The sequence below is a fragment of the Cyprinus carpio genome, chromosome A11, assembly GCF_018340385.1.
Source record: "Cyprinus carpio isolate SPL01 chromosome A11, ASM1834038v1, whole genome shotgun sequence".
In the NCBI taxonomy this organism is placed as follows: Eukaryota; Metazoa; Chordata; class Actinopteri; order Cypriniformes; family Cyprinidae; genus Cyprinus; species Cyprinus carpio.
In genome coordinates this window covers 9,137,053-9,164,366 of record NC_056582.1, presented here as the reverse complement: position 1 = coordinate 9,164,366, position 27,314 = coordinate 9,137,053, and the positions used below count along the sequence as shown (strand labels likewise).

The 27,314-nt window shown below is 34.5% G+C and overlaps 1 protein-coding gene across 2 annotated transcripts; it reads left to right on the top strand.

The window, feature by feature from the left end:
• Positions 1 to 562: 562 nt before the first annotated feature.
• Positions 563 to 26,052, top strand: LOC109051982 (lymphocyte antigen 75-like). Of its 2 annotated transcripts, none has more exons than XM_042766155.1 (35): positions 563 to 804; positions 3,498 to 3,866; positions 5,066 to 5,239; positions 5,903 to 6,061; positions 7,552 to 7,668; positions 8,884 to 9,018; positions 9,098 to 9,295; positions 9,973 to 10,130; positions 10,236 to 10,343; positions 10,504 to 10,592; positions 10,778 to 10,947; positions 11,166 to 11,374; positions 11,474 to 11,616; positions 11,741 to 11,822; positions 11,957 to 12,028; positions 12,829 to 12,952; positions 13,151 to 13,186; positions 13,278 to 13,447; positions 13,677 to 13,744; positions 13,856 to 13,932; positions 17,062 to 17,198; positions 17,287 to 17,395; positions 17,532 to 17,695; positions 18,546 to 18,675; positions 18,764 to 18,984; positions 20,086 to 20,248; positions 20,346 to 20,504; positions 20,785 to 20,907; positions 21,190 to 21,378; positions 22,206 to 22,429; positions 22,535 to 22,718; positions 22,798 to 22,956; positions 23,336 to 23,458; positions 23,594 to 23,776; positions 24,776 to 26,052. In XM_042766155.1, exons 1-35 carry the CDS (start codon positions 705 to 707, stop codon positions 24,946 to 24,948), a joined length of 5,199 nt encoding a protein of 1,732 aa, XP_042622089.1. In that variant the 5' UTR covers positions 563 to 704; the 3' UTR covers positions 24,949 to 26,052. The 2 variants fall into 2 exon arrangements, with proteins under 2 accessions (XP_042622089.1, XP_042622088.1); XM_042766154.1 differs by having other exon boundaries at positions 9,095 to 9,295.
• Positions 26,053 to 27,314: the final 1,262 nt, after the last annotated feature.

The following is a 27,314-nucleotide window of genomic DNA, read 5'->3' as shown; positions in this document are numbered from 1 at the left end:
TGGATCATGAGGAATTTTATGGAAATTATGGGGAATTTGCTCCCAACATCAAACATAACACAATAAAGTCCAACAGTTTCATACTCAATAAAATACAATATTGCGCAATTTACATTATAGTGCTACTAAAAAAAAAAAAAAAATGAACGAGCGGTGTCGCAAACAAACAGTCCAGAACTGCGGTATAAAAGCATTCGATAATAGCAACAATAATAATGAAAAGTATTAAAGTTATTAATATTATAATAATGTATATAGCCTCTCTCTCTTTCTCTCTCTCTCTCTCTCTCTCATCGCCCTCGCTTCTCTCTCTCTCTCTCTCTCTCGATATATATATATATTATATATATATATATATATATATATATATATATATATATATATATAATATGAATTATTTTAAGCCTCTCTTTACTGACTCCCCATACTAAAAAGATGAGATGAGATGAGAGAGACGCACAATGTCAAGATCAACTTCATGCATGTTAGGGCGTGGCTTTTTGCGCTATGACGTACTTGACAGCTGGCCAACCACAGCGGCGCGTCCGTTTAGCAATAAACAGTTACAGAAACTGTAACTTGTTTCAGGGCTGGAGAGGGATTTCTGCCGCTTACAGAGTGAGAGCACAACCCCGGCCTGTCCAAGCATATGTAGTCTGAAGATACATGACTGCAGTCAGGAGGTGCTGTTTACATTTCTGATCATGGATTGGAGCACACAGCAGCTGTTTTACACTATAATATTCCTACTTTCCGGAGAAAGCGCAGTTCATTTAGGAAGTTGCGTATCGGCTGTAAACAACGGTAAGTGTGCTTTTCTGTTCTGTATATAATGGGATATAACCTCTGTAACGTCAAACTAACTGCTATTAATATAGTTATTATCGAACCATTCTGAAATGTAAAACTTTAAAGGACTTAAAATGACACGAGCCCTGTCTGATGATGGGGAAAGGGCTATTATCTAGTGAGTGAGTGGAAGCAGGTTGTTTGCGTTGGTTATATAATGTCTGCGTGCTGCTCTGAAGCATTTAATACACTCAGACATGGAGCGTTAGCAGTTCACATGTGTGAGTTTGTGGGTCTGGACAGGTTCAGATGTGCGGTTCACATGCTGCCTGTTTAGAGGGTCATCATGCCCAGTGTTTGGAAATCAATATACACAGTTTTAAAACAGCACTGAAATATTAACCCGCTTCATTGCCTCGGTGTAGATAATGGCTCATATCCACCTCCTGCTAAACACCTCCTCATATTTCAATAAGATGTGTGTGTGGGTGAGAGAGAGAGAGAGAGAGAGAGAGAGAGAGAGAGAGAGAGAGACTTTCAGCCATTTGCATTTTTGCCCATTAGTCTTCAAATGATTAAACAAATCCATATCTGCATCATATATATATATATATATATATATATATATATATATATATATATATATATATATACATACATACAGTACAGACCAAAAGTTTGGAAACATTACTGTTTTTAATATTTTTGAAAGAAGTTTCTTCTGCTCATCAAGCCCTGCATTTATTTGATCAAAAATACAGAAAAAAAAATGTAATATTGGTGAATTATATATCACAATATGTAATATTGTGATATATTATTACAATTTATACAATATTGTGATATATTATTACGCAAAGCTGAATTTTTAGGATCATTATCACATGATCCTTTAGAAATCATTCTAATATGATGATTCATTATCAAAGTTGGAAACAGTTCTGCTGCTTAATATTTTTTCAGAACATGTGATACTTTTTTAGGATACTTTTGATGAAAAAAAAAAGAAGCTATGTTTTTAAAATATAAATATTTTGTAATAACAATATACACTACAGTAATTTGGGGTCAGTAATTTTTTTTCTTTCTTTTTTTTTAAATAAAATCAATACTTTTATTCAGCAAGGATGTGTTAAATTGATAAAAACGTGATAGTAAAGAAAATATATTATTAGAATATATATTATTAGATTTTTTTTTTTTTTTTTTGAATAAATGCAGTTCTTTTTAGCCTTTTATTCATCAAATATATTAGACAACAGGAACTGTTTCCAACACTCATAATAAATCAGAATATTAGAATGATTTCTAAATGATCATGTGATAGACTGGATGTTTCATGTGACACTGAAGGCTGGCGTAATGATGCTGAAAATTCAGCTTTGCATCACAGGAATAAATTATTGTTTTAAAGTATATTCAAATAGAAAACTATTATTTTAAGTTGTAATAATATTTCACAATATTACTGTTTTTTCTGTATTTTTGATCAAATAAATGCAGGCTTGATGAGCAGAAGAAACTTCTTTCAAAAACATTAAAAATAGTAATGTTTCCAATACAGTTCATTACGTATTCTCAGAAATGAAATATTTTGGAATAAAAAAAATGATTTACATCATACTGTTTTTATATAGCTTTCAAACTGTTTTCGTTCAAGCCTTCAGGTTTCCCATATATTTTCAGGATTTGCTATATTATTTGTTCTAAGTTGATATACATAATTCAATACAGCTTTTAGTATTATAATGTAATATCTATGATCAAATATTATATATTAACAAGCCTTTATTTATATTATTTAATAGAAATGTATTATAGTTCATTATTTAAATTTCATTACATATAACTATAACAATTATTTATATATATATATATATATATATATGTTAGATGTACTTTTTTACTGCATATAATATTTATTTTTAACGTGCGCACTGCTTTTGTAGGTTTATGGTTGCATAAATCATTAGTGTGTTTAAATACACACTTGTTTAATATGTTTCTTATAAACAAACAAACAAAAAAAAACTTCAGCCGTGTTCTTTGGAGAAATGTTGATGTTGTGTTTGTTTTGTTTTGGCTGCAGTGGCGAACCAGCCTCACCAGAGCACTGCATGACTCAAAAAGCCCTTTGTTTTCTGCCTGTTGTTCTAATCAAGTGCAAAGGAGCATACAGACACTATTATGACACAACTTTGACACCATATCAGACGTTGTGAAAAATAACTGTTTGTTTAAATGCACTCATAGGCTGTTGCTTCAACAAAAACACACTGCTGTATAAACAAAGATTGCTTGAGACATTCCGCACATCTATACAAGCTGATATTCTTTTTGAAGCAAGCGTGTGGTTAAAAGTTTGCATACCTCACGTTGTCCCCGACATGTCTTGGTAAAAGTGACATGACATACAGCCAAGTATGGTGACCCATACTCAGAATTCGTGCTCTGCATTTAACCCATCTAAACTCTCTAACCACTAGGCCACGACTTCCCCATCTAAGGACACTTAGATCTTAATCATCTTTGTTGATTTAGTTAAAACAGTGATCAGAAGCACATGGTAGTTGACTGAATTAGACATAAAACAATGTTTGGTTTAGCACATTTTGAGTCGGTTACTCTCCACTGTCATCTTCTCTCAGACAACCATCTCATGCAGAATGTAACCGCATCAAATAACAATCTATTTTATATTTATGCAGGAGATGACACGTTTACTATCCAGCACAGTAGCAATGGGAAGTGCCTCCTGGTCCGGGATGGAGCATTGAGTTTGGGAGACTGTTCGTCAGTGTCGGCCGTGTCGTGGAAGTGGGGTTCGGCCCACAGGCTGTTTCACGTACAATCGTCCATGTGTCTGGGTCTGGAGGTGCGCTCCAAAGAGGTGACCCTGTTCAGCTGCGACTCCGCTGCGATTCTGCACTGGAAGTGCTACGAGGACATCATCTACACAGAATACCAAATGAAACTCAGCGTCGGGACTAACGACTCTGTCACTGCCAAGAGGGACGGACAGGACACTTGGAGAAGAGGAGGGAGCTCGGATAACATCTGTCAGCAGCCGTATCGAAGTAGGACACTGTCACTTTTATACATACTTGTTTAGAGGTGCTGTAGCCTAATGGATCACACTCTGGGCAGGTGTCTGAATGGTTATAGGTTCAAACCCCAGAAGAGGTGATACATTAACCATTGTACCTTTGAGAAAGGTTGTCTAGGGTTATTGTCCTCATAATAAGTCCCTTTAGAAAAAAGTTGACGCCTATTGCTCACAAAAGTATTTTCTTGACCTGGCAAGCTTTAATCTGATTGGCTGACACTACACAACTTCTGGGAGTGAAGGCAAATGAATAGTGAAGAATATATATATGTATATATATTATTTTATGCAAAAATAAGAGGATTTCCTGTCACTACACTGATACTTGAAGAAGGTACATGCGACACACACACATTTCTGTGTTTGTTGTAGTGTGGCTTGCTTTGTGTTGCACAGGCTTGCATCAGTTGCATGTGGATTGCTTTGCTGTGGTTTGACAGTTGTTCAGATCACCCGGCTCATCTGCTTTTTGTTGATCTGCCCTGCCGGGAGAGCCTAGAGTTTCGCTCAAACAAATGCTGTTGTTTATGTGACTGTAGCAATACATTATTGGAGTTTATGGGAAACTCCACTTGCTCATGGTTAATAATAACATAACGATTGCTTCATATCTGGCAGTAAACGACTAGCGAATTTACTTTCTGTTTTTCTTTTGACTAACATCAGTTTCTCTGAATGTGAGTTTGCACATTATCAGGTGCTAAACATTTAAAAAATGTTCTTTGGGAATTTTTTTTTTGGTCACATTGGCTACACAGCTGCAGAATGTGGTTGTCATTTCTGATAAATCTGATAAACCTTTTAATATGTTCCCGTTTTTAATATTGTGTGAATGTAGCCAAAAAAGGGATAGAGTTTTTTGTCAGGTAGAATTGTGTAGTAGACATACATGAGCATTCAGTCAACTTCTTTAGTGAATGATGCTTTAAAGAAGATCCATGTGGCGAGATGAGATAGATTTTGTCATTTTTTTATCAATCTCTGCATTTTTTAGCCATGGTCCTGGTTATCGTCACTATAAAACTAAATTTACCCCATGTTTCTATCGTGAGGAACATTTGATTTTATTTATGAGTCATTTGTTCTATTGAGGATGTGTCAGATGGGAGATTTTTTTTTAAATTAGCTACATAAACCCACAAATAATTCCCCTCTTCCCCTTTTTCTCAGGAATGCACACAAGCGGGGGGAATTCTAACGGGGCATCCTGTGAGTTCCCCTTTCTCTACAATGGGACCTGGCACCACAGCTGTCTGCCTGGCACCGGAGACAAGACACTGGACTGGTGCTCAACCACAGCAAACTATGATCAAGATAATAAGTGGGGAAATTGTCTGAAGTATGGTAAGATTTACATCCCTCCGCAGATACTGGGGTTTTTCCAGACAGCAGCTGAAAAGTACATGTGACTTATTTTACAAAATTAAACTGTTGACTATTGGATGCCGTTTTATCCAATAGTAACTAACAATGTTCATTTCTTTATTATAATCAATGTATGCAGAAAGCAAATGTTTTTATTTATCCACATGTCTTTTTATTAAGAAAGAAAGAAATTCAATAACTTTCAATTAAAAAATACTTCAAATAAATCTAAAATAAGAGATAAGGGTATTATAAAATGTCTTTTCTGTGGTGAGCGTGTCACAGACACTATCTGTATCACATCTGCGCAGCACACTTTAGTCAAATATTTCCCTACGAACACCACCCTGACCTGCTTAACCTGCTAGGTATTTACATGGAACTCATGCTGGTTTAAGCTGCCCTTTTTGAACTATTCTGTTCTTGCTAAGCCATTTTAACTATTACCCCTGTTTGTTGCACATTCCTTTAATATCACTCCTTATACTTTCTGAAGAAACATGGAAAAGATAGCAACACTTCAAAGGTCAGAGACAGAATGAAAGAATCACATATATCTGCAGTGGGGCAGGAGACAAACAGATGGAGGTCTGTATAATGAAAGAATTGTAACAAAGCCCCTATCTGTTTTCTTTTATTTAGTGGAGGGATGTTCTACTTTATGGGAGAAAGACCCAGTGAAAGGACTCTGCTATCAGGTCGTATCCACAGCAGTGGTGACCTGGCACGAGGCGCGGGATGCCTGTCGTAGTCAAGGAGGAGATCTGCTCAGCCTGTCTAGCCCTCAAGAGCTTGAGTTCTGTAAGACTCATTTCTCATTTTCACTTCTGTCTTATGATTTTTAACCATCTCTGTAGCTGAACCCCCAATCTGCAGCTGTAGTATTCTGCTCAAAAGTGTCAGGAAGATTTTTTGTTTTTTTGAAAGATATCTCTTATGCTCACCAAGGCGGGGGGGGGGTTATATCAAAAATACAGTAAAAACAGTGAAATATTATATATTTTAAAATGTAATTTATTCCTGTGATGGCAAAACTGCCATTACTCCAGTCTTCAGTGTCACATGATCTTTCAGAAATCATTCTAATATGCTGATTTGGTGCTCAAGAAACATTTCTTATTAATACCAGTGTTGAAAACGGTCATGCTGCTTAATATAGGTTTTATGGATTTAATAATAATTTTTGTGGAGACCATGCACAGTTTTTTAAATGATTTGAAAGTAATTCATTTATTTGAAAAGAATAGAATAACATCATCAATATAACATCCCCACCAAATTATATTATCTAAATAGCATGCACCAATAGCACATCCATCTTGAAAGACAAATATATTGTTGTTAAGGGTCCATTCTATTAGATTTAATAAAAATGAATTTGCATTTGTTTGAAATAGATTTTTTTTTTTTTTTTTTTTTTATAAGTCTTTATTGTCAGTTTTGATGAATTTAATATGTTCTTGCTGAAAACACTAATTCTCTCTCCATAGCCACATTTTCAGTGTCCATTAGAAATCTTGCCTATCCATCAGCACCAACCCCAGCTGCATATTTATTACTGTATTGACGACTGCAGTTGGATTTGGGATTGTAAAACTTGAATTGTAAAACAAGCTATGCATCTCCATCCATATTCTCTCATAATCATCAATATTGATGCACTGAAATGTTTTTGAAATACTAATAGGATAAGTCCAGGGCCTCTGTTTGTCTGACCAATGGCAGCTGGTGGGAGTGTTAGAGAAACCTGTTTGAAAACACTCATTATTTTTAGTGCAGAATTACACATTTCAGCTTTAATTCACACTGATTTCGCAGCTAAAGCCTGGAATTCACAACACAACTTTTAATATCTGAACAGATTTTTTTAAAAACTGGGCATCATACACTTGCCAACTTTGTAATAGTGACAGAAGAAAAACTAGCCATCATGTACTAAATGGCCGAGGATCACACATTAGCAGATTTCATGCAACGTGTGAGCTTGTTGCTTGGAGACACAAGACAAATGAAAACAACATGTATTCTAAAATCGGCTCAAAATATCAAACATGTTTGATATCCTCCGACTGGATGGAATCAAAGTCTGAAGCTAAAAATATCAGAGTGTGTAATCATCATACACTATGCAATTTTCTATGAAACCTGTCAACTCATATTTGCAACTTTTGGAAATAACAGTCAACTTCTCCAGACTGTAAATCGAGGCAAAAATCATGTAATGTATTCCAGCCTTAAGTTTTTATTTTTACTTCATTTAATATTCATTATTTATCTCCTTCCCCCTGCAGTTAAAGATCGGAAAGACTTGCCAAGTAAGCTGTGGATCGGTTTGAACCATCTGGACTGGATGCAGGGTTGGCAGTGGTCAGATGGATCAGCTTTATCTTTTGCCCCTTGGGAAACAGGTGATTTCAACTGGACAGTGTATTATAAAGAAACTTACAGCAGATTATTGTTTGTATTTTTTTGTTTTAAAGCAATAGTCCAACCAAAAGAGAAAATTCAGTCAGTTACTCAACCACATGTTCTGGAAGAGAAACATTTTCCCTTTACAACCTGTACAACGTTACAGTAAATTAGTTTCACAGTGATTTAGGTTTAGCAAATCGAGGAAGATCAGTTCTCTTATCCTCAGATCTTTTATCTTCTCTGCTAAATGCTCTGCATTTCTGTCACTGTTAATGTGGCAGTGTGTGTATGGGCGTACAAGCATAGTTGTTTTGCTAGGATAACAAACTGATGACTTGAATGGCATCTTTATGCAGTAGACACAGACAGAATCTGTCAGCATTGTGTCTGACTGACGGTCAGCTGTGTTGTGATGTGGACGGTGTGTGTGTGGTGTCAATGAACTGTGTCTATAACACTAACACTTTTTATGCAAATGATTTGCATCCAGTCTTGGAGAAGTTACTCAAATACCGTAATCTTAAGCTTTTTTTAGGTTGTAATGGCATCAGTAGTTACTTTATTTGAACAGTAACCATTTTAATTGTCACTTTACTGGTTTTTAAAACGTAAATAAACCCATTGTCCAATTCATACGAGATCAACAATAAAATAATAGACACTAAATTGTCCTTTTAGTTCTACATTTTTTTTTTTAGACCTCATTGAATATCGTACATTTTACTGAGATTATTGTGGCCCCCAAAATATGTCAAAAAACTAAATTGGGCATAAAAACATGCATAGAAGTGGTGCATTTAAGTCTTTGTATAAAAATACAATAGAATAAAAGCATTTATGATGCTATTTATGCATTTCTGAAATCAAAATATCAAATTAAATATATTTTAATATCCAATTATATTATCTAATGTGCTGATTCCAGTACATTTACAGTAATGTTTATTTATTGTAGACTCTCCCTGCTAAACTAATAAATAAATAACTTTTAATAAAAAGTTTTTGGATATTAAATTTAGGTTTTAAGCTAATAATACTTTTGAAAACCTGAATGTAACACATATGTCCACGAAACGATAAATGTAATGAGATTCCTGAAAAAGAATGAGTGAAAATGTTGTCTGATTAGATTCATTCACTGTTTTGTATGTTACTACCGACACTGCTTGCATAAAGTGTTATATTTGTGTGTCATGTGGCATGTTTGTTAGGCATGCCAATCAGATCCCTTATGTCGGACGAGGACTGTGGGGTTCTAAAGGAGCCGCTGCGTTTCGGCGCAGAGACGTGTGAACATCGGCTTCCATTCATCTGCATGAAGAGTGACAAAGGCAATGAGAGTACAGGTCAGATGCTGCCCACTTGTTCTGTTTTTCTTCTTTTTTCTCACTTTGACAGCACACTCTCTCTCTCTCCTTTCAGCAGCCAGGGAGGTATATAAGCCCACGGAGTGTGAAGGTGGTTGGATTGGGTGGAAAGGATTTTGTTATAAACTCGAAAGTGGAACAGAGGAAAAACTGTCCCAGCATGATGCTCAGAATGTGTGTAAAATGGCTGGCTCTCAGCTTGCCAGCATCCACAGTTTAGAGGATATTGAAATGCTACACACAAATTTTCACTCAGGTAAACACGTTTAGTGCACACAGATGTAAACAACACATGTTCTGAGAAAACAAGGCGATTGTAAAATATTCCATTAGATCATCCATTAAAATTATTGTGATTAATGTTAATCTCTAAATTATGTTGTTTTTTATGTTGTTAGCACGACAAAGCATGTAAATAAGTAACTAAATAAGTAACTAAATAATATAAATAAGTATAAATATATATAAATAAGTATAAATATATATATATATATATATATATATATATATATATATATATATATAAACAAGATAAGCAAATATACTGTAAATAAATAAGAAAACAAAATAATATTTGTAATATTATAATATTCTTGTATAATAATAATATCAGATGGCGTATATGGTAGAATACATATCTGTAAACTCATCACAGATTTAGCATGGGGCACAAATATTTTTTCTTATTCAGGTGCCCTGTATTGCTTCTCTATAATATATACAGTACATTTATATTTTAATCTTAATTTGGCTTTCTATAATTTAAGGCCTTAAAGGTCTTAAATCAGAGCAGACAGTCTTAAATTCATAAAATCATTGCATTAAATGTTGCATGCATTGCAGAAATTTTGGTTCTTTTTGGTATTTTGGTTCTCCGATACAAATATTTAAACATTCTTCAATCAAGATGACTTTATATTTGTTATGTGACAGATCTGAAAACAGAAGTATGGATTGGTCTCTTGGGTGATGGAGCCACCTCAGTTTATAAATGGGTCGATAACGTACCAGTGTCTTTCACATACTGGGCCAGAGCTCAACCTCCACCACTTCTACCAAATACCACCCACTGTGTGTACTATGCAGGGGAGGTGTGTGTGTGTTTCATCATGTCAGATTTTAATTAAGCAATAACGTAAACTAGAGTGCTATTCTGAATATTAGCACAGCTGTAATTTCTCTATGCGTGTTTGCAGCATCATACATGGTCTGTGTCTGACTGTGACAAGCAGAGGGCTTACATGTGTAAGAAGAAGGGGGTTGTGAATGAGAGCGCCCCAGAGGAAGGCTGCCCTCCAGACGGGGTGAGTGACCATCACTTACACTATTGAACAATTCACTGTAACTCCATGGAAATACATAAATCATGTTTGTGCTTCATATTGTTGTTATTGACATCCAATTAGATTCCACATGTGAATCTGATTCATGAATAAGCAGAGATCTGTCTTTTCTTCTCTCTAGAACTGGAAGAGACATGGCGACGCTTGCTATAAAGTGGACACTGAGCTGGTGTTCTATAAAAACAGCTGCCACATCAGTATTAATAACAGGTAACTGTTAACACTGTTAATTTTTGTAACAGACTTTTAAAAATTTACACTCAATCTTGTTTTAAAAAAAGAAAACGATTTTGTTCAAACTTCCCAAGTATTAAACATCCCAAGAGCCATTAATAGAACTCATTTCTAATTTCTAAATTTTCTAGTAACATGAAGATATGTAATCCTCTCTCTAGATTTGAACAGGCCTTCATTAACAGTCTTCTGAAAGAGCTTATCAGCACTGAGGTGTTGTATTTCTGGACGGGGCTACAGGACACTAAAGGGTCCAGGGAGTACCAGTGGATCGGTCAGGATGGGAGAGCAGACCAGGTCACCTACACCAACTGGAAATGGCTAGAACCCGGTAATGCACATCATGGGATCAACTGTGGTTGTTCACTATCCTAATACATTTCTTTATTAGACAAGTGCACACTTAAAAGTGTTTTTTCTGGATAACTGTGTATCCTTTTCATTGGTAAAGCAACACCGATTACTGGGAGGGAAAACAGTACCCTAACTTTTAAAATACCATAATTAAAAAGATTTCGCATTGAGTTTGAATGTGAATATGTGTTTCAGCTTTCCCTGGTGGCTGTGTGGTGATGTCTACCGGGAATCCTTTGGGCCAATGGGCTGTTAAGAACTGCACTCTGTTCAAAGCTGGCAATATCTGTAAGAAATCTATTAAATCAACGGTCCAACCCACCCCAGATCCAATTGTGCCCAATCCCAATGCTTCCTGTGCACCCGGATGGGTCTCGAAGGAAGGACTAAAATACTGTTACAAGGTGTGTTAAGGTGGTGTTCATCTAAAACAGAAGTTGAGTCAAGATAATGAAGACATTTCTAGTTATATCTAATCGTCATCTGTTTAAATGTGATTGCAGGTGTTTCACGGGGAGCGTTTGACCAGGAAGCGCTCGTGGGACGAGGCGGAGCATTTCTGTGAGGCGCTAGGGGGTCATTTGCCCAGCTTGACTGAGGCTAAAGATATGCAACTGTTACATTCCATCCTGAGAGACTCTATCAGGTACAGATAGGACAGTGTTTTTTTCTAGAACTCCCTTTATCATTTTCCCCCACATACCCACACACAAAACCAAGTGCTGTGAAATGTATTGAATGATATTTGTGCTGTTTGTTTCCCTGTACAGCGATGACCGGTATTTTTGGTTGGGACTTAATCGCCGAAATCCAAATAACAACAACAACTGGGAATGGAGTGACGGGCGTCCGGTGAGTCACTAACATATGATGTTTTCTGAACAAAATTGCATTATGATCGGAGCCATCTTTTGCTCCTCTATTACTTGATTGACTAAAACTGAAATGTGTAGGTGTTGTCATTTGTTTCTGTTGCTTGGTAACAGGTCTCCATGATGATCTTTCCTGATGAATTCAGTGAAGATGATACCTATAACAGGGATTGCGTTGCGTTTAAGGTGTGGTGAACATGACCACCAAAACATTACCCTTGCATTACATGACCCCTGACCTCTAATTACATCACAACACTGCATTATTGTGCAATATTATCTCAACAAGCAACACATGAAATGACACATGCTATTTTGGCTGGATCAGTCTAGTACAAAAAAAACAAAGAACATTTATTTATTTATTTATTTTCAAAAATCCATAATAGGGGCACTTTAATTTCATATTACAGCGAGTCAGACACAGATTCATTTGTCATTGAGCATTGCTATAAAACACCAAAATAACAATGAATTTAATTTGAATGTCATTTTAAAATCGTTATATTTTATATTATAATGTTATTATGTGATGTAAATGATTAATAAGATAATATGAATTAAATTTATTTTATTTAGTTTTTTTTTTTTTGGCTTTTACTGTTTTGCTGTAAATGTCAAGAATATTTACTTTAAATTTACGGTTTAAAATTCATTAAAATTACAGATATTATAGCATAATTTTACAATTTCAGTATGACATAAATGCAGCATTATATTTACTGAATACATGTGGTTGATGCTTGTTTCTTTCGGACATATAAATTACACAAAACTGCCCATCACTGTTAGCCAACAGCCAGTCGATAATCAGAAGTGTAGAATAGTCACAGCATGACCTACATACAGCCTTCACCTCCTGTTTGAGAGAAGGGAGAGATGAGAAATAAAGATCAGATCGATAGATTGTCATTAAACAGGATTTAAATACTCACAAACATATCAGAGTTTTTGTGTGTGTGTGTGTGTGTGTGTTGTGTCATCAGACTTTGAAAGGAACCTCGAGGCCGTTTCTCTTCCTCCTGTTTCATAAAGTTCCTCCACGGCTTTTTTATCCCAGCACCTTTCACTGCGATGCCAAACTGGAATGGGTGTGTCAGATACCACGGGGTAAACACACAGTTGTTAATACTTATTTATATAGATTCTATATTTACTGCAAAAGAGTGACAAAGTATGTTAAGAATTTCATCTTTTATGTCCGTTAGAAAAATAACAGCATACAGGTTTGGAGACTTATGAGCCTAGCTAACATGTTTTTAACAAAAAAACATATGCTGATTTCATGGTCTTTGTATCATTCTCTAGGTCACACACCAAAAACACCAGAGTGGTACAACCCAGGTAGAGCATTCATTTCAAATCAAGTGCCCAAATACAACATGGATTATTTGTGTGGAAATTAGTGACGTGTTTTGTGTTTCATTACTAACAGATGGGCACCATAACACATCAGTGTTTATAGACGGCCAGGAGTTCTGGTTTGTAACAGAGCCAAAGTTGTCCTTTGAGGAGGCTGTCTTGTACTGCAGCAGCAACAGCAGCAAACTCGCCGCACCTGACACCTTTAGTGCCTTAAAGCGCTTACAGGAACAAATTCTTGAGGTACCAGAGGGGGCAGATGTTTCTATAAACCCTGAATTACAGGGGGTTTGGGGAGGTCTGACTCTTTAAATTAAAGTCTGTGTGCAGAACGTTACTCTCAAAAAATCTTAAGAATTTCCTTTGAATTGTTATTGTTATTTAAAATATAATTTAAATATATTTAAAAGTGATTTGTTTCATATGATTGTACAAATCAGCCAGTAATTAATCTATTTTTAATGATCTGTAGCATTCAGAAAAGCGGAGTGTAAAGTGGTGGGCAGACCTTCGTCACCCTGATCCTCAAATTCCCTTTAGGTAACTTTTTCATACCTCATCCAAACCTCATCAAGAAGCACAATTAATGGCACAAACCTCTCTTTTGTTTATCATTTATTGGGGTGTGTGTGTGTTTGTGTGTGTTTGCAGGCTCAGCCCCATGCATTACTATTATTCAGCGTTTCTGGGCAGGTGCCCCTCTATCACTCCTTTCTCATTTGAACCCGGTATGAGAGTCTCATTGTGATTCCTAAAGTAACTCTTACAGAGTTTGTTTTGGAGCAGCTTGACATGTTTTTAGCTTGAAGATGATTTATGGCTCATTCGGTTGACTTTCCTAGTTGTAGCACAATGGAAATTCCTGTGAATGTTGAAAGACCCATGAATCACTTCAGGAGCCGGGTGCAAACTTTGCGGTTTTATTTCACTAGCTGAACAAAGTGTTGATATAAATTTAATAAAACATTAAGACTTTTAGACAGTTTAAATGACATGTTTTATCATGTTGCCTCAGAAAAACAAACCATTTTCTTCACTTTGCAAGGACATGATGCTTATAAGATTTTTGTAGTAGTTAGTGCCATTTACATTAGGGATGTTTATTTTAACCGTTTAACCGTTAAGAATTTTGACCGATCAGTTAAATGGTTTAAAAAGTCATTTATTTATTTATTTTCAGTAATTTATCAAAATATATAAAAAAAAAGGTTTGCTGCATGGTTAAAATATGCTATGCATATAAATTTTTTTTGTTTTTTTAGAGAGAGGAAAAAACAAAAGTCACGTATAAGTCGCATTTTATTATTTCATTCAGAAATAGGCCTAATGCTGACCCGAAAGGTTTACAAACATTATAATAGACACATAAACAGAGCTAGGCTATTTTAGTTCCCCCCATTCCACAACAAATCCTTTCAATTAACAATATTTAGAAAAGAACAAGAATTAAAAATATAAGAAGCTATAGCTATATAAACGACAAGCCAAAACAAATTCATTTAGGCTAAAACGAAACTGAAACCAACTTTGGGTCTCTCATTTGACACAAAATGAAATGTTTCCGTATTCGCTATGTATTTGAATGACAAATTATTATTTATTATGTAGCCTACTTCACTCGCATTCCAATGTCCATGTAAAACAAATCTTTGTGCTTTTGTAAAATAAGCCTAAAGAAAAATTGGATTCTGCTTTCTGGTGTCCGGTTTTCTTTCACGCAACACAAAAATGACTGGCAACTCTGCATGCTAGGCTACTTGATGCACAGTTTTTTGTTCATTTTCTTAATTTATTATTTAAGTAAAAATATATTTCACATATAGGCCGAACTTTTTATTCGTTATATACAGTGTCCTCCATAAGTATTGGAACAGTAAATACAAAATTGTTCTGTTTGCTGTGGAGTCAAGAAATCTGTAAATATGATTAAAAGATGAATATGAGACAAAACCACAGAATGTTACATTTTATTATTGGGTGATTCAACACAAAGATGTTTTACCAGCTAAGAAGATCAGCACTTTTAGAGTTTTATCTCCCTATCTGATGTGAACATAAGTATTGGAACAGTTGCCTCACAGGTCTTTCTAAGTGTTCAGCTGTGTCCTGTTGCATTAATTCTTCAGATATTAAAAACAGGGAATGTGTCATATCAGTTATATAAGTCTTGCATTCGATGATGACACAGGAGGAAGCGGACTCTGAAAGAAAAGCAAGCAATTTGGATGCTAAAAGAAAAGAGGAAGTCAATTAGAACTATAGGAAAACAAAGGACATGGAGAAATCACGAGTTTGGAAACTACCGCCGACATCAGCAACCAATGATGACCTGATCAGCTGAGAAAACCAACAGTGGTTGATGACAGACAAATCATAAAAGCTAAAATACATGTCTGCAAAATCACCAGCAACCTCCAGAAAGCTGGGCTGATGCTCTGTCAATCTACAGTCCGCAGGAGAATTTGACACAGAATTACAGGAGCTACACAGCAAGATGCAAACCAAAAATGGAAAGGCAAGATTCTTCACAAAGGTGGGCCAGTAGAGTTTTGGAACTGAGTTGATGGACTGATGAGACAAAGATTAACCTTTTTTTGAGTGATTGGAAAACAAAAGTGTGGAGAAAAAAGGGAACTGCAAATGATCCTAAGCATACAACCTCATCTGTAAAGCTTGGTGGAGGTGGTGTCATGGCATGGGCATGCATGGCTGTCTCTAGAACAACACCTCTTCATTTTAATGATGTCTTAATGTATGATGGCAGTAGCAGAATGAATTTGGAAAGACACAAAATCATCTTGGCTACCAATATTCAAGAAAATGCCACCAAACTCATTCGAAAGCACTTCATATTGGATCAGGACAATGACCTAAAACACCCTGCCAGTTCAGTCAAGGGCTTTATCAGGGCAAAGAAAAAGTCTTAGATTGCCCAAATCAATCTCCAGATTTAAATCCGATTGAACATTGATTTCACCAGCTGAAGAGCAGACTAAAGACAGAAACTCCCCAAAACAAGCAACAGTTGGAATTGGCTGCATTAAAGGCTGGGGAAAAGCATTTCAAAGCATAATACCAAGAGTCTGGTGATGTCTATGGGTTGCAGACTCACTGCTCTGATTGCATGCAAGAGATCTGCAACTAAATATTAGCTTTTAATCTTTTACATCTGCCTTAAATTCAACTGTTCCAATACTTATGCTCACATCAAATAGTGACATGAACTCTAAAAGTGCTGTCCTTTTTATTTGGTAAAACATGTATGTGTCGAAAGACCTAATAATAAAATGTGACATTCTGTAGCATTGTCGCATATTCATCTTTTAATCATATTTTCCAATGTCTTGACTCCACAGCAGAGAAAGCAATTTTGTCTTTAATGTTCCAATACTTATGGAGGGCACATTTTGAAATGTCTTGACTCTAGCTTTATTATGTTTTTCTCTGCTCGCAGAAGCGCTGCAGGTGTGTGATGTGATATGAACATGAACATCCCTAATTTACACTAATATTTACTGCAATATCAGAATTGTTGTTTGCTGTTTTAAACATTTTCCATATCTGTACATCGCTTTTCCTACAATTTTTAATAAACGATTAATTAATTAGAAATTAATTAATTAATTTCTATTAATATATTGTTTAAGTTTTAAGATCTATTTTTGTACAAGAAACAAGAATAAAGCGTTTTTAAGGCATTTGTTTTTATAATAGAGGAAAAGAAAGACACATGTATTTAAAATTAATAGTTTATAAGAGTTCAAAAGTTGGAAAAATAGCCCTCTAAACTTTTATTTTATTTTATTTGATTTATGAAGCAGCTCAGGTGATCCTCTTTAATCTTTTCTTCTCTGTAGGTTTCAGTGACAATTGTAATGAAAGACAGCCGTTTGTGTGCGAGACCCTGAATGTCACTTCTGCAGAGAAAGGAACCCCAAAACCGCACCCACCTGGCACCCCATGTGAGGGAAATTCACATCACTTCAGAGACAAGGTCTGACATGCGCTCGCAGCCAGTCACATCCCTTGAACTTTAAACACGTGTTTTTTGTTAATGACATCATTGTATATATGTCTTGCAGTGCTACTCGGTTTTATTCGAGTCTTATTTCCAAAGTTTCAAAAAAGCCAGTGAGTTTTGCGAGAGACTGAAAGGCACGATGCTCACCATATCTGACCAAGTTGAACAGGGTTTGTTTGATTAATATTCTATTCAAATCCACAGAGAACACATTTTAATATAACACATATTTATTCATGCTTTTAGTACTCTTATTGAATCTCTCTTTCTCTATCTGTCTATCCTGTGCATCTTTCCTCCATTTAGATTTCATCACTACACTGTTACCGGAGTTATCCGGACAGCCTCGGAAAGTCTGGATTGGCCTAAAGATCTATCTTCATGGCATTCAGTGGGTGGACAACTTGCCACTTGCATATCTGAACTTCAATCCTCTCCTGCATGGCCAGACGCGACCCATATTCACCAATGCAAGTGCCCATCTGCTTTGAAAGTCTTTAGAGTTGGAAATCAGAATTTGGGTTATTTTCAGCAGCATTTTTGGCATTGTGCTCTTCACATGTTTACAATAACTTAGCAATAGCAATACAAAAACACACACTAGTTTGCCCAAAAATGAAAACTCTGCCATTATTCAGCCCTTAGGAATGAATACTTTTATTCATTAATGATGCATGCTTTGCATCACAGTAATATATTGCATTTTAAAATAAACGTCAGCACACCATAGGCTCCAAAAATGCAAACCAATTGGACTTCACACAAGCTAAAATTTAAGCTAACAGGCTCTTCGTCATTAATTTGAAATATATTAAAATAGAAAACTGTAATAATATTTCACCATAGTATAGTTATTACTTATTTCAAAACCATTAAAAGATCTTACTAACTCCAGACTTTTGAATGGTGGTGTAAACAGTTAAAGCACCATAAGATCCATCCGACTCGTAATGGTCTTCTGAATTCATGCAATAACTTGACAACAAACATACAAGTGCATTTTTTGGAGCTTGACAGCCTCTGTCCTCATTCATTTTCATTGTATGGAAAAGAGCATCATTAGCATTCCTCAAAACATCTCCTTGTTTTCTAGATGATAGAATGAAAGTCATATGTATCGTACAAGTTTGAAGTTTTAGGTGAACTAAGCCTCTAGTCACTCTAATGCAAAATAAAAAAATGTGGAAAGCAATCTCCCATGCACCATAACTTGTACTCAGTTGGCTTTACTTTTAATTTCATAAGCAATTAAAAATGTTCTGGAGTTCATAGAGTAATCATAATACACTTAATCTGAGGGTTTCTCTTTTTGCACGGCAGGCGTTTGAACAGGAGTCCATGGAGCTCTGTGCCTACATGTATACTGATGATCATTCTGACTTGATGGGCACCTGGGACTTCACCTCCTGCTCTGACCGTCAGAATCTCAGCATCTGCCAGCATTATGCAGGTACGAGCCGCCAGCGGTCGTCTCAATCATCTTTATATTATATGAAGTAGTGTTCTGTGGATTAACACCCAACTGACAAATTCCCCAGATAAACCAGAGGTACCTGTTCATAAGGATAATTTCACGGTTCATAATCATACATTTAAGGTGGTACAGCAAAAGAATTTAACATGGATAGAGGCTCTTCAGTTATGCCAGAACTACAGTATGGATTTAGCCAGCGTACATGATGCATATTTGCAAGCAGTGCTCACAGTTGAAGTTTCTCGGAGAGGAAAACCCCTCTGGATTGGACTCTTCAGTGAAGACGTGAGTGAAGATCACATGCGCCATGCTTTCTAATCATTGACATACACTACCGTTTAAAAGTTGTGGGTCTGTAACATTTTTTAAAGGTTTTTGAAAGAAGTCTTTACCAAGGCCGCATTCATTTAGATCAAAAATAGAATAAAAACAGTAATATTGTCAAATATTATTACAATTTAAAATCATTGTTTTCTGTCTGAATATATTGTCAAATGTAATTTATTCATGTGATATCAAAGCTGAATTTTTAGCAGCCATTACTCCTACTCTATTTTAAGAAACAACAAGCCCTTTAATATGTACTTGCCCAGGAAAATACTGTAGGGAAAGAAAAATAACAAGCAAGCTAACCAGACTGATATTATGTGTTTAAGTGAACTCCAAAATTAAAATGCATTAGGAAAAAATAAAGAAAAAAATAGTAAAATTAAGAATAGAATGTTACACTTACACTACCATTCAAAAGTTTTTGAAAAATATTACATTTCTGGTAAGACTGCTTTAATTTGATCAATCGAACAATAAAATCAGTAATATTCTGAAATATTATTACAATTTAAAATAACTTGTCTATTTTAAAATACTGTAAAATATAAATAAATAAATAAATAAATGTAATTTTTCAGGATTCTTTGAATATAAAGTTTTACAGAACAGCTTTTAAAATAACTGTGTTCTATTTGAATATGTATATTAATATCAAATTTATTTTCCAGCATCATTACTCCAGTCTTCAGTATCACATGATCCTCCACAGATCATCATAATATGCTGATTTGATGCTGAAGTAACAATTAATATTATTATCAATGTTAAAAAACAGTTCTGCTGCTTATCATTTTTGCGAAAACCATAATATATTTTTCCAATATAAATAGAAAGTTTAAAAGAACAGAATTTATTTGAAACATCCGTCTTTTGTAACATTATATACATGTCACTTTTGATTAGTTTAATGCATCCTTGCTGAATAAAAGTATTAATTAATAATAATAAAAAAAATAATCTTTATGAACCCCAAACTTACATGTTAGTGTATTACATACTGTACTAGAACAGTTCAAAGTCATTACCATCCCTGATTATTATTATTATTGTAATCAAGAAGGGGAGCACTTCCGCTGGACAGACCACAGCCACACTGTGTTCAACCGCTGGCCCTCAGAAGCCACCAAAGGGGCCTGTGTGTATCTGGACACTGATGGTTTCTGGAAGGCAACTGAGTGTAATGAAGAGCTTTCAGGAGCGATCTGCCACATCCCACACAGTGAGGATTCAGTTCATAAATGCTAACTGCTACCTGTGCTTTTCATTATTTACTTTCATATGTTTTGTTTAAAAATGCATTTTTTTATGTATAATAGATAAGACGGTCACACCTGAAGTAGATTCGGTTAAATGTCCTCACAAGAGCAATGGACAGAACTGGATCCTCTTTAAGAAGAACTGCTACACGTTACTGCTGGGGTCCTCCAGATGGGACAACGACGAAATCAACGAACAGCCGAACTGCAAGTCTCTTGGTATGGATGGATCATATCTGCTGAACTTTAAAATACTGGACAAATTATTCTGCACAGCATTTTTCTTTTTCTGCTATGTTTTCAAAGTTTCAATTCTATGGTCGAAGATGTTGTATAAAAGCCTATGTTTAACGATTTCTAAAGGAGCATTACCAGAAGTCATATCTGAATTTCACAGTGGCCACGCTGTAAAGTTTCAGGAGTGTTTGGAAGGCTACTTCACAGAGTGCGCTCTTTGAGGGTTGCCATGTCCACTTATAATCTTGTCTGTGTGTTTTAGCTGGGTATGGAGAAATCCTGACTATCCGTGATGAGGAAGAGAATGATTTCATCAGACAGCAGTTGCAGCCATTCAAAAACTTGGTGATGTTTGTGTGGCTGGGAATGAACAAAAACAAGACAGGTAAGTTGATCACTTCCCAAAGTTCACTCTGGTGAGTTGTGTAATCTTAAACTGACAATTATCAGACTAAACATTCACAATTTTACACCAACTGTGAAATCTGTAAACTCCGACTGACCAAAATCTCCAGATTGGCTCTGAGTTTGATAACTAGCATCAGCTTCTTAAGGCTGAAAACTGGGGCAAAAATCATGTAGTGTATTTAACCCTTATGTGGAAAGATTAAGTAAGAAAGTATCAGCTCGCTGTTCATTTTTGCCCTGTATGATGTGTTTGGTTTAGATGAGCAGCTGAAGTGGCTAGATGGCAGCAATGTGCAGTTCTCGAACTGGAAAAACGGTCAAAGACCAAACATCACAGAGCCCTTCATGGTTGGCCTCAACATAAACGGAGAGTGGGAAGTAATAACAAATCAACATTTTTTCAAATCCTTCAGACAGCGGAGTATTGTGGTGTGCAAGACTGAAAAAGGTAAAGTGGCACCAATGAGTATATATAAATATATATTTTTTTACAAAAATTACAAAAAAAATTTATTTAGCCTTAAACTGCAAAATGAGTATTTGATATTACAATTAAAGAAGTGTGATAAGCTGTAATCCACATCAAATGAATTAAAATACAACTAGAACTAAATAAGTACTAATAAAATACTACTAATTATAAAAAGGCAAATATTGTATATAATTTATTTATTATAAAATGTATATGTCAAACTCCAGGATTATTTGTAAGATCAATCATATTTGTATTTTTGTATCTTTTAGGTTATATGCTTCTTAACAATTTTTATTTATGCTTAAACTTTTGATATACACATTTAAAATTTACAGTTGTTTTAAAAAACCATGAGCACTTCAATATGTACTGGACCAGGAAAATGCAGTTGGAAAGAAAACTGTGTTTGTCAAACAAACTAATTGAGCTTGAGAGATTAATTTTTTTGTGGAACAGGAAAATGGATTTTGTATGTAAAATGTGTTTGTGGATTAAATAATGTTGTTTTCTTTTTTGCTATATTTAAAAATAATAATCTTTCAAAATTCTTAGAATAATATTTCAGTGTTTATTTAGAATAGAAATCTTTTTAAATTAACAAATACCTATATATGTCATTAAAAATCAGTATAAATGTCTTTTATTGTCACTTTTCATCATTTAATGCATACTTGCTGAATAAAAGTATTCATTTCTTTAAAAAAAAAAAAAGTGGTAGTGGATGTTCCTTACGTCTGTATAAATATTAGCCAAAAGACTCATGAAAAAAGAGCTTTAAAATATATATATATCTTTTACAGAGCCCAAAGATGAATTCATGAAGGGTGTGGTTGACGTTAATACTCCGGATGGCATAAGTTACCGTCGGGTGGCCAAGAGAATGGACTGGTATCAGGCTCTGCAAGAGTGTGGCAGCAACGGAGGCCATCTTGCCAGCATTCCTGATAAAACCACTAACGACAACATGGCACTGATCGCCAAAAGAGACGGCTTTTCACTGTGGATCGGCCTCTCCAAACAAGATGTACACAATTTTGTGTGATAATAGTAATAATGAACAGAAATCAATAGCAGTAAGCTCAAACCTTTCCAATGTTACAGTATGTAATTTATCCGGGTGTTTCTGTAGGTAAGCGGATGGCCATTTGAGTGGTCAGATGGGAGTGCGGTAAAATTCACACTAGATGGATTTGTCAATGACGGCCGTGATTCTGAGGAAAAGTGTGTGTTTGTGGACTCCGAAGGCACCTGGACGGCCGTCAACTGTCATGCAACCCAAGAAGGGGCCATCTGTTACAACCACATCAATGAGAGTAAGACAAGCACGCAGTGACTCAACACAAACACAACAGTTGTTCTGAAAAGATCTCAAACTGGCTCTCTTTTTTTCAGAAACTAGTGCACATCTCTCTTCTCAGTCCAGCAGCAGTTGTCCCAAGAGTGATGATCACTTTACGTGGGTGCTGTTTAAAGATCACTGTTATGCTTTCAACATGTACAACTACTCTGTCTTTACCATGGAGAGTGCCAAGAATGTGTGTCAGAATCTGGGTGAGTGTACATATCCTGAATTGCTGTCTTGCAAGTTTCATCTTTGATCGCATCCAATTGGCAGCTTAGATAGGAAGAAACAATACACATGCAGCCAACCACAATTTGTTTTGCTTTACATGCCATTTAGGGGCATATTTGAAATTCACGTTACCATGATAATAGAAAACCTTCTTCTTCAAAACTTTGTGATTTTCTGTGCAATAAGCATCAGATGGTGAGAGAAGCAATTTTAGTGGCATTTTACATAGTTACTGTATTTCCTTTCTAAACTGTTCTAGGACCAGTTTCTCAAATCCAAACCCAAACTGTGTAAACCATCCAAAAACAACCTGAAAGTGTCTAACAACATCTTGTATTTCTCCCGTGTAACTTTCAGATTCATCCTCCAAGCTGTTAACCATCAAGAGTAAAGAGGAGAATGATTTTGTCTCTGACTACGCGAATAAGAACCCTTCCATCACAAGCCGAGTGTGGCTGGCACTCAACGTTGACGACAAAGGTGAAATAATGATTTAATCTGAGTTGTGTGATGTATGGCAACATGGATCTTTAAATTACACAGAGTAAAAATGCAAATGTTTACAAATGAGAAGGGACTTTGTAGACTTATTTCAGTTCTGTAAATCTCTGCAAGGCAAGCCCACAGGTTGGCATGATGGCAGCGAACTGGCCTTCTCTAGCTGGGATGCGAAATCAAGGCCAGCGTTATCTCAGGAGACGTCGCAGGTCTGCGCAGTCATGGTGTCCACCAGTGGCACCTGGACCTACACGAGCTGCTCGGATAGCCGCAGCCGAATCGTCTGCAAAGCACCTGCCCGTAAGTCCCCAACATTTCTCACCTTGATAATAATATACAATAAAGTGAAAGTAATATATAAATATGTATATGTGTGTATTTGTATAAACACACAATAATATGCAAAAAAGTCTAAAATATAATAATATACAATAAAGTTTATATATGAGTAATTATATTATGTTTTAAATACATTTTGCAATTAAATTAAAATATTTAGAAATTTTCTAATTTACAAATATAATGGATATTATATATATATATATATATATATATATATATATATATATATATATATATATATAAAATTATATTATCAAATTATTTTGTAAACATTTAATTAGGGCTGTCAAATGATTAATCACGATTAATCACATCCAAAATAAAAGTTTTGTTTACATAATATATGTGTGTATACTGTGTATATTTATTATGTATATATAAATACACACACATGCATGTATATATTTAAGAAGAATATGTTATGTTTTATATATTAAATATTTATATATAATATAAAATAAGAATATAAATATATAAATGTATATACATGTAAATATTTTTAAAAATATATATTTATGGTGTGTGTATTTATATATACATAATAATATACCCTGTACACTACATATATTATGTAAACAAAACTTTTATTTTGGAGGTGATTAATCGTGATTTATCATTTGACAGCCCTATTTAAATATTTTATACAATTAAAATATTATACTATAATTATTATATTATAATATTATATTATTAGACCAGGGTTTGTGCCATTGCTGCCCTAAACTAACTGGTGTTGGTGATTACCAAAATAATTTTTTATGTTTTTGTAATTTATAATCCATCAGTATGTGTAAGCTTGTTTTTTTTTTTTTTTTTTTTTTTTTTGTGTGTTTTTGTTTGTTTGTGATTTTATTTTTTATGTTTTTTTTATGTAAACATTCTTGGAAATGAACAAAAAGATTTATGATTTTGCAAATGTAACATCAAGGCATAATATGTTGCATATTACATGTGCAGATCCAGGTACCCCTGTGGCTTTGGTCTTCTTCATCATTGTCTTGATCTGCATCATCGTGATTGTCCCCTTCATCTTGTACCAGAAAAACAAGCATCGCTTTCATTCGACAGTACGTTACCAGCGCAACTTTGATGAAGCAGACAGTGCGAGTATGATCAATGATGCAGAATAACGGCTCTGCTGGATGAAGTCTAATGAAACGGTAGCCATAATGTGCCTTTAACTCGAAACACTCCTCTGTGCCATCAACAGAAACACCTGCTTCAGTGGTTCAAACTAAGGGGATTTTGTGTGTTTCACCCCGGACGTCTTGACCGTTTGTGTAAAATTAAATAGGAGTGCTATTATTTGAAGAAAATGTCTTAATGTTTGTGTATATTTCAATGGGAGGACTGCAGGTACTTACTGTGCTACAAAGATTTGACTGTGTTACTTTGGCTTCTCTTGATATTGTGTTATGTGATCAGGGTTTTTCACTCGTCTTGAGCAGCACTGAATATTAGCATACACATAGAGCTGGGAAGGTTTTAAGAATGTACGGTTCTCTTCTTTTCCTTTTGAAGATGTGATTTTAAATAGAGCATGAAGCATCCTGGAACTGCATTATTTCATTTTAAATAATTTATTTTTGTGGTTTTTCCTTTTTTTTTTCTTTTTGTCTAATTTGAGCTGAATGCCACTCTTTAAAATTTGTATAGATTTATTATTCAGCAGGCAATAGAACATTCCTTTCAAATTTGCCAAAATAGTGCTTTTCCACAGTGTTTTATCTTCTTGTTTATGTATCATGGACTTCTCTTGGCATTATGGCATCATTTTCCTTCATTTCAGTAATAACCAAGAGCTGTATAACAGCTTATGGTAACATGGTAAACGCAGTGCATTGAGTGCTGTATAAGATATAACTGATGAAATGATAGTGGGCACATATGCTTAATTCACTCAAACTACTGAGATCTGATGCACTTTAATAAGCTGTTTGAATCTAAGCACAAATTACACAATTTTAGTTAAGGATTTAGTACATGCTTTGTAAATATTTTATTATATTTTTCTCTTGTTGCTGTTGATTGTTTGTTTTTATTTTTTTCAATCTGCACCAAAGATGCTTTGGGATTTGAAGGTAATATATTGCAATTCTGCTTTTGAGAAAATTATTTTCTTTTTTTTTTCAGAATCTTTTATCTTCCTTGTCTTTGATTTTATTACATATCAGCTTTCCTCTGTTTTGACAACAGCAGATGCTCAATAAAACAATGAATGTCTTCTAATAAAATATGTCCTTGTTATATGTTAATGAACATTTATTATTTTATAGTTTGAGTTGATTAGTTGCAGTATTCATTGGTGTGTTGATGCTGGTTTAGTACATATCCAAGTTGGCAAAAAGCATTATTTACTAATGAAATAAAATGCTAATTAGTCCATGTGTTTTTATTTTATTTTATTTTATTTTATTTTATTTTTTTTTTTTTTTTTTTATTTTTTTTTTTTTATTTTACTTTGTTGTTTTTTTTTTTATTTTATTTTATTTTATTTTAATTTGTTGTTTTTTATTTTATTTTATTTTATTTTATTTTATTTTTTATTTTACATCCATGTGTTGTTTTTTATTTTATTTTATTTTATTTTATTTTACATCCATGTGTTGTTTTTTATTTTATTTTATTTTATTTTATTTTATTTTATTTTATTTTATTTTATTTTATTTTACATCCATGTGTTGTTTTTTATTTTATTTTATTTTATTTTATTTTACATCCATGTGTTGTTTTTTATTTTATTTTATTTTATTTTATTTTATTTTTTTATATATGTGTTTTTTATTTTATTTTATTTTATTTTATTTTACATCCATGTGTTGTTTTTTATTTTATTTTATTTTAATAATTTATTAAATGAATTTTACACATTAAATATCCCATTTAAGCATTGTTTTATTTATTTATTTATTTTATTAATTTTATTTATGAAAATCATTTATCCATGAAATGTATTTTCACTTTTATTTTTGTCGCCTCATTTTTCCAGTTCTTGCTCTACATCTACAGGGCCAGGTTTGACAGACAGTATTGATTAGTTAATGACTTATACAGCAGTACTGTAACTACAGGGTGTCAATTACAGTCTCTCTCACTCTGTTTTATCTCCTGTTAAAAATAGATGTTGGCGACTGTAGGTCAGGGGAGGGAGAGTAGATTAAACCCCTAAAAAGGGCTCCTAAGATGCCGACTTCAGCATCCTTTTGGAAGTCGCTTTTACTTGAAAGAAAAATGGGGGGGGCAAAAAAATGATTAAAAAATACTTGTCTTGACATCAACATAATGCGTTTTTTAATGATTAAAAATTTATTGACTGAGGCATCTTTCAAAATTGTGCCGAAGGCAAAAAGAGAACCGAAGCCCAACGTTGCCATCATTGTAGAAAATATGTTTCTCTCTTTTGAAAGTTAGTGAGAATTTATAAAAGGCTACAGATTCCCAACACTGATCCCTCTGAGGTTGTGGTTCCAGGTAGAATCCTATTTAACTCTATTTG

Excerpts from the sequence above, each read along its gene's own strand:
- LOC109051982 (XM_042766154.1), top strand. The coding sequence starts at position 705 with ATGGATTGGAGCACACAGCAGCTGTTTTACACTATAATATTCCTACTT. Across the intron at positions 11,823-11,956 it reads AATGGAGTGACGGGCGTCCG|GTCTCCATGATGATCTTTCC; the intron begins GTGAGTCACTAA and ends GCTTGGTAACAG. Across the intron at positions 23,459-23,593 it reads ACTCAACGTTGACGACAAAG|GCAAGCCCACAGGTTGGCAT; the intron begins GTGAAATAATGA and ends AATCTCTGCAAG.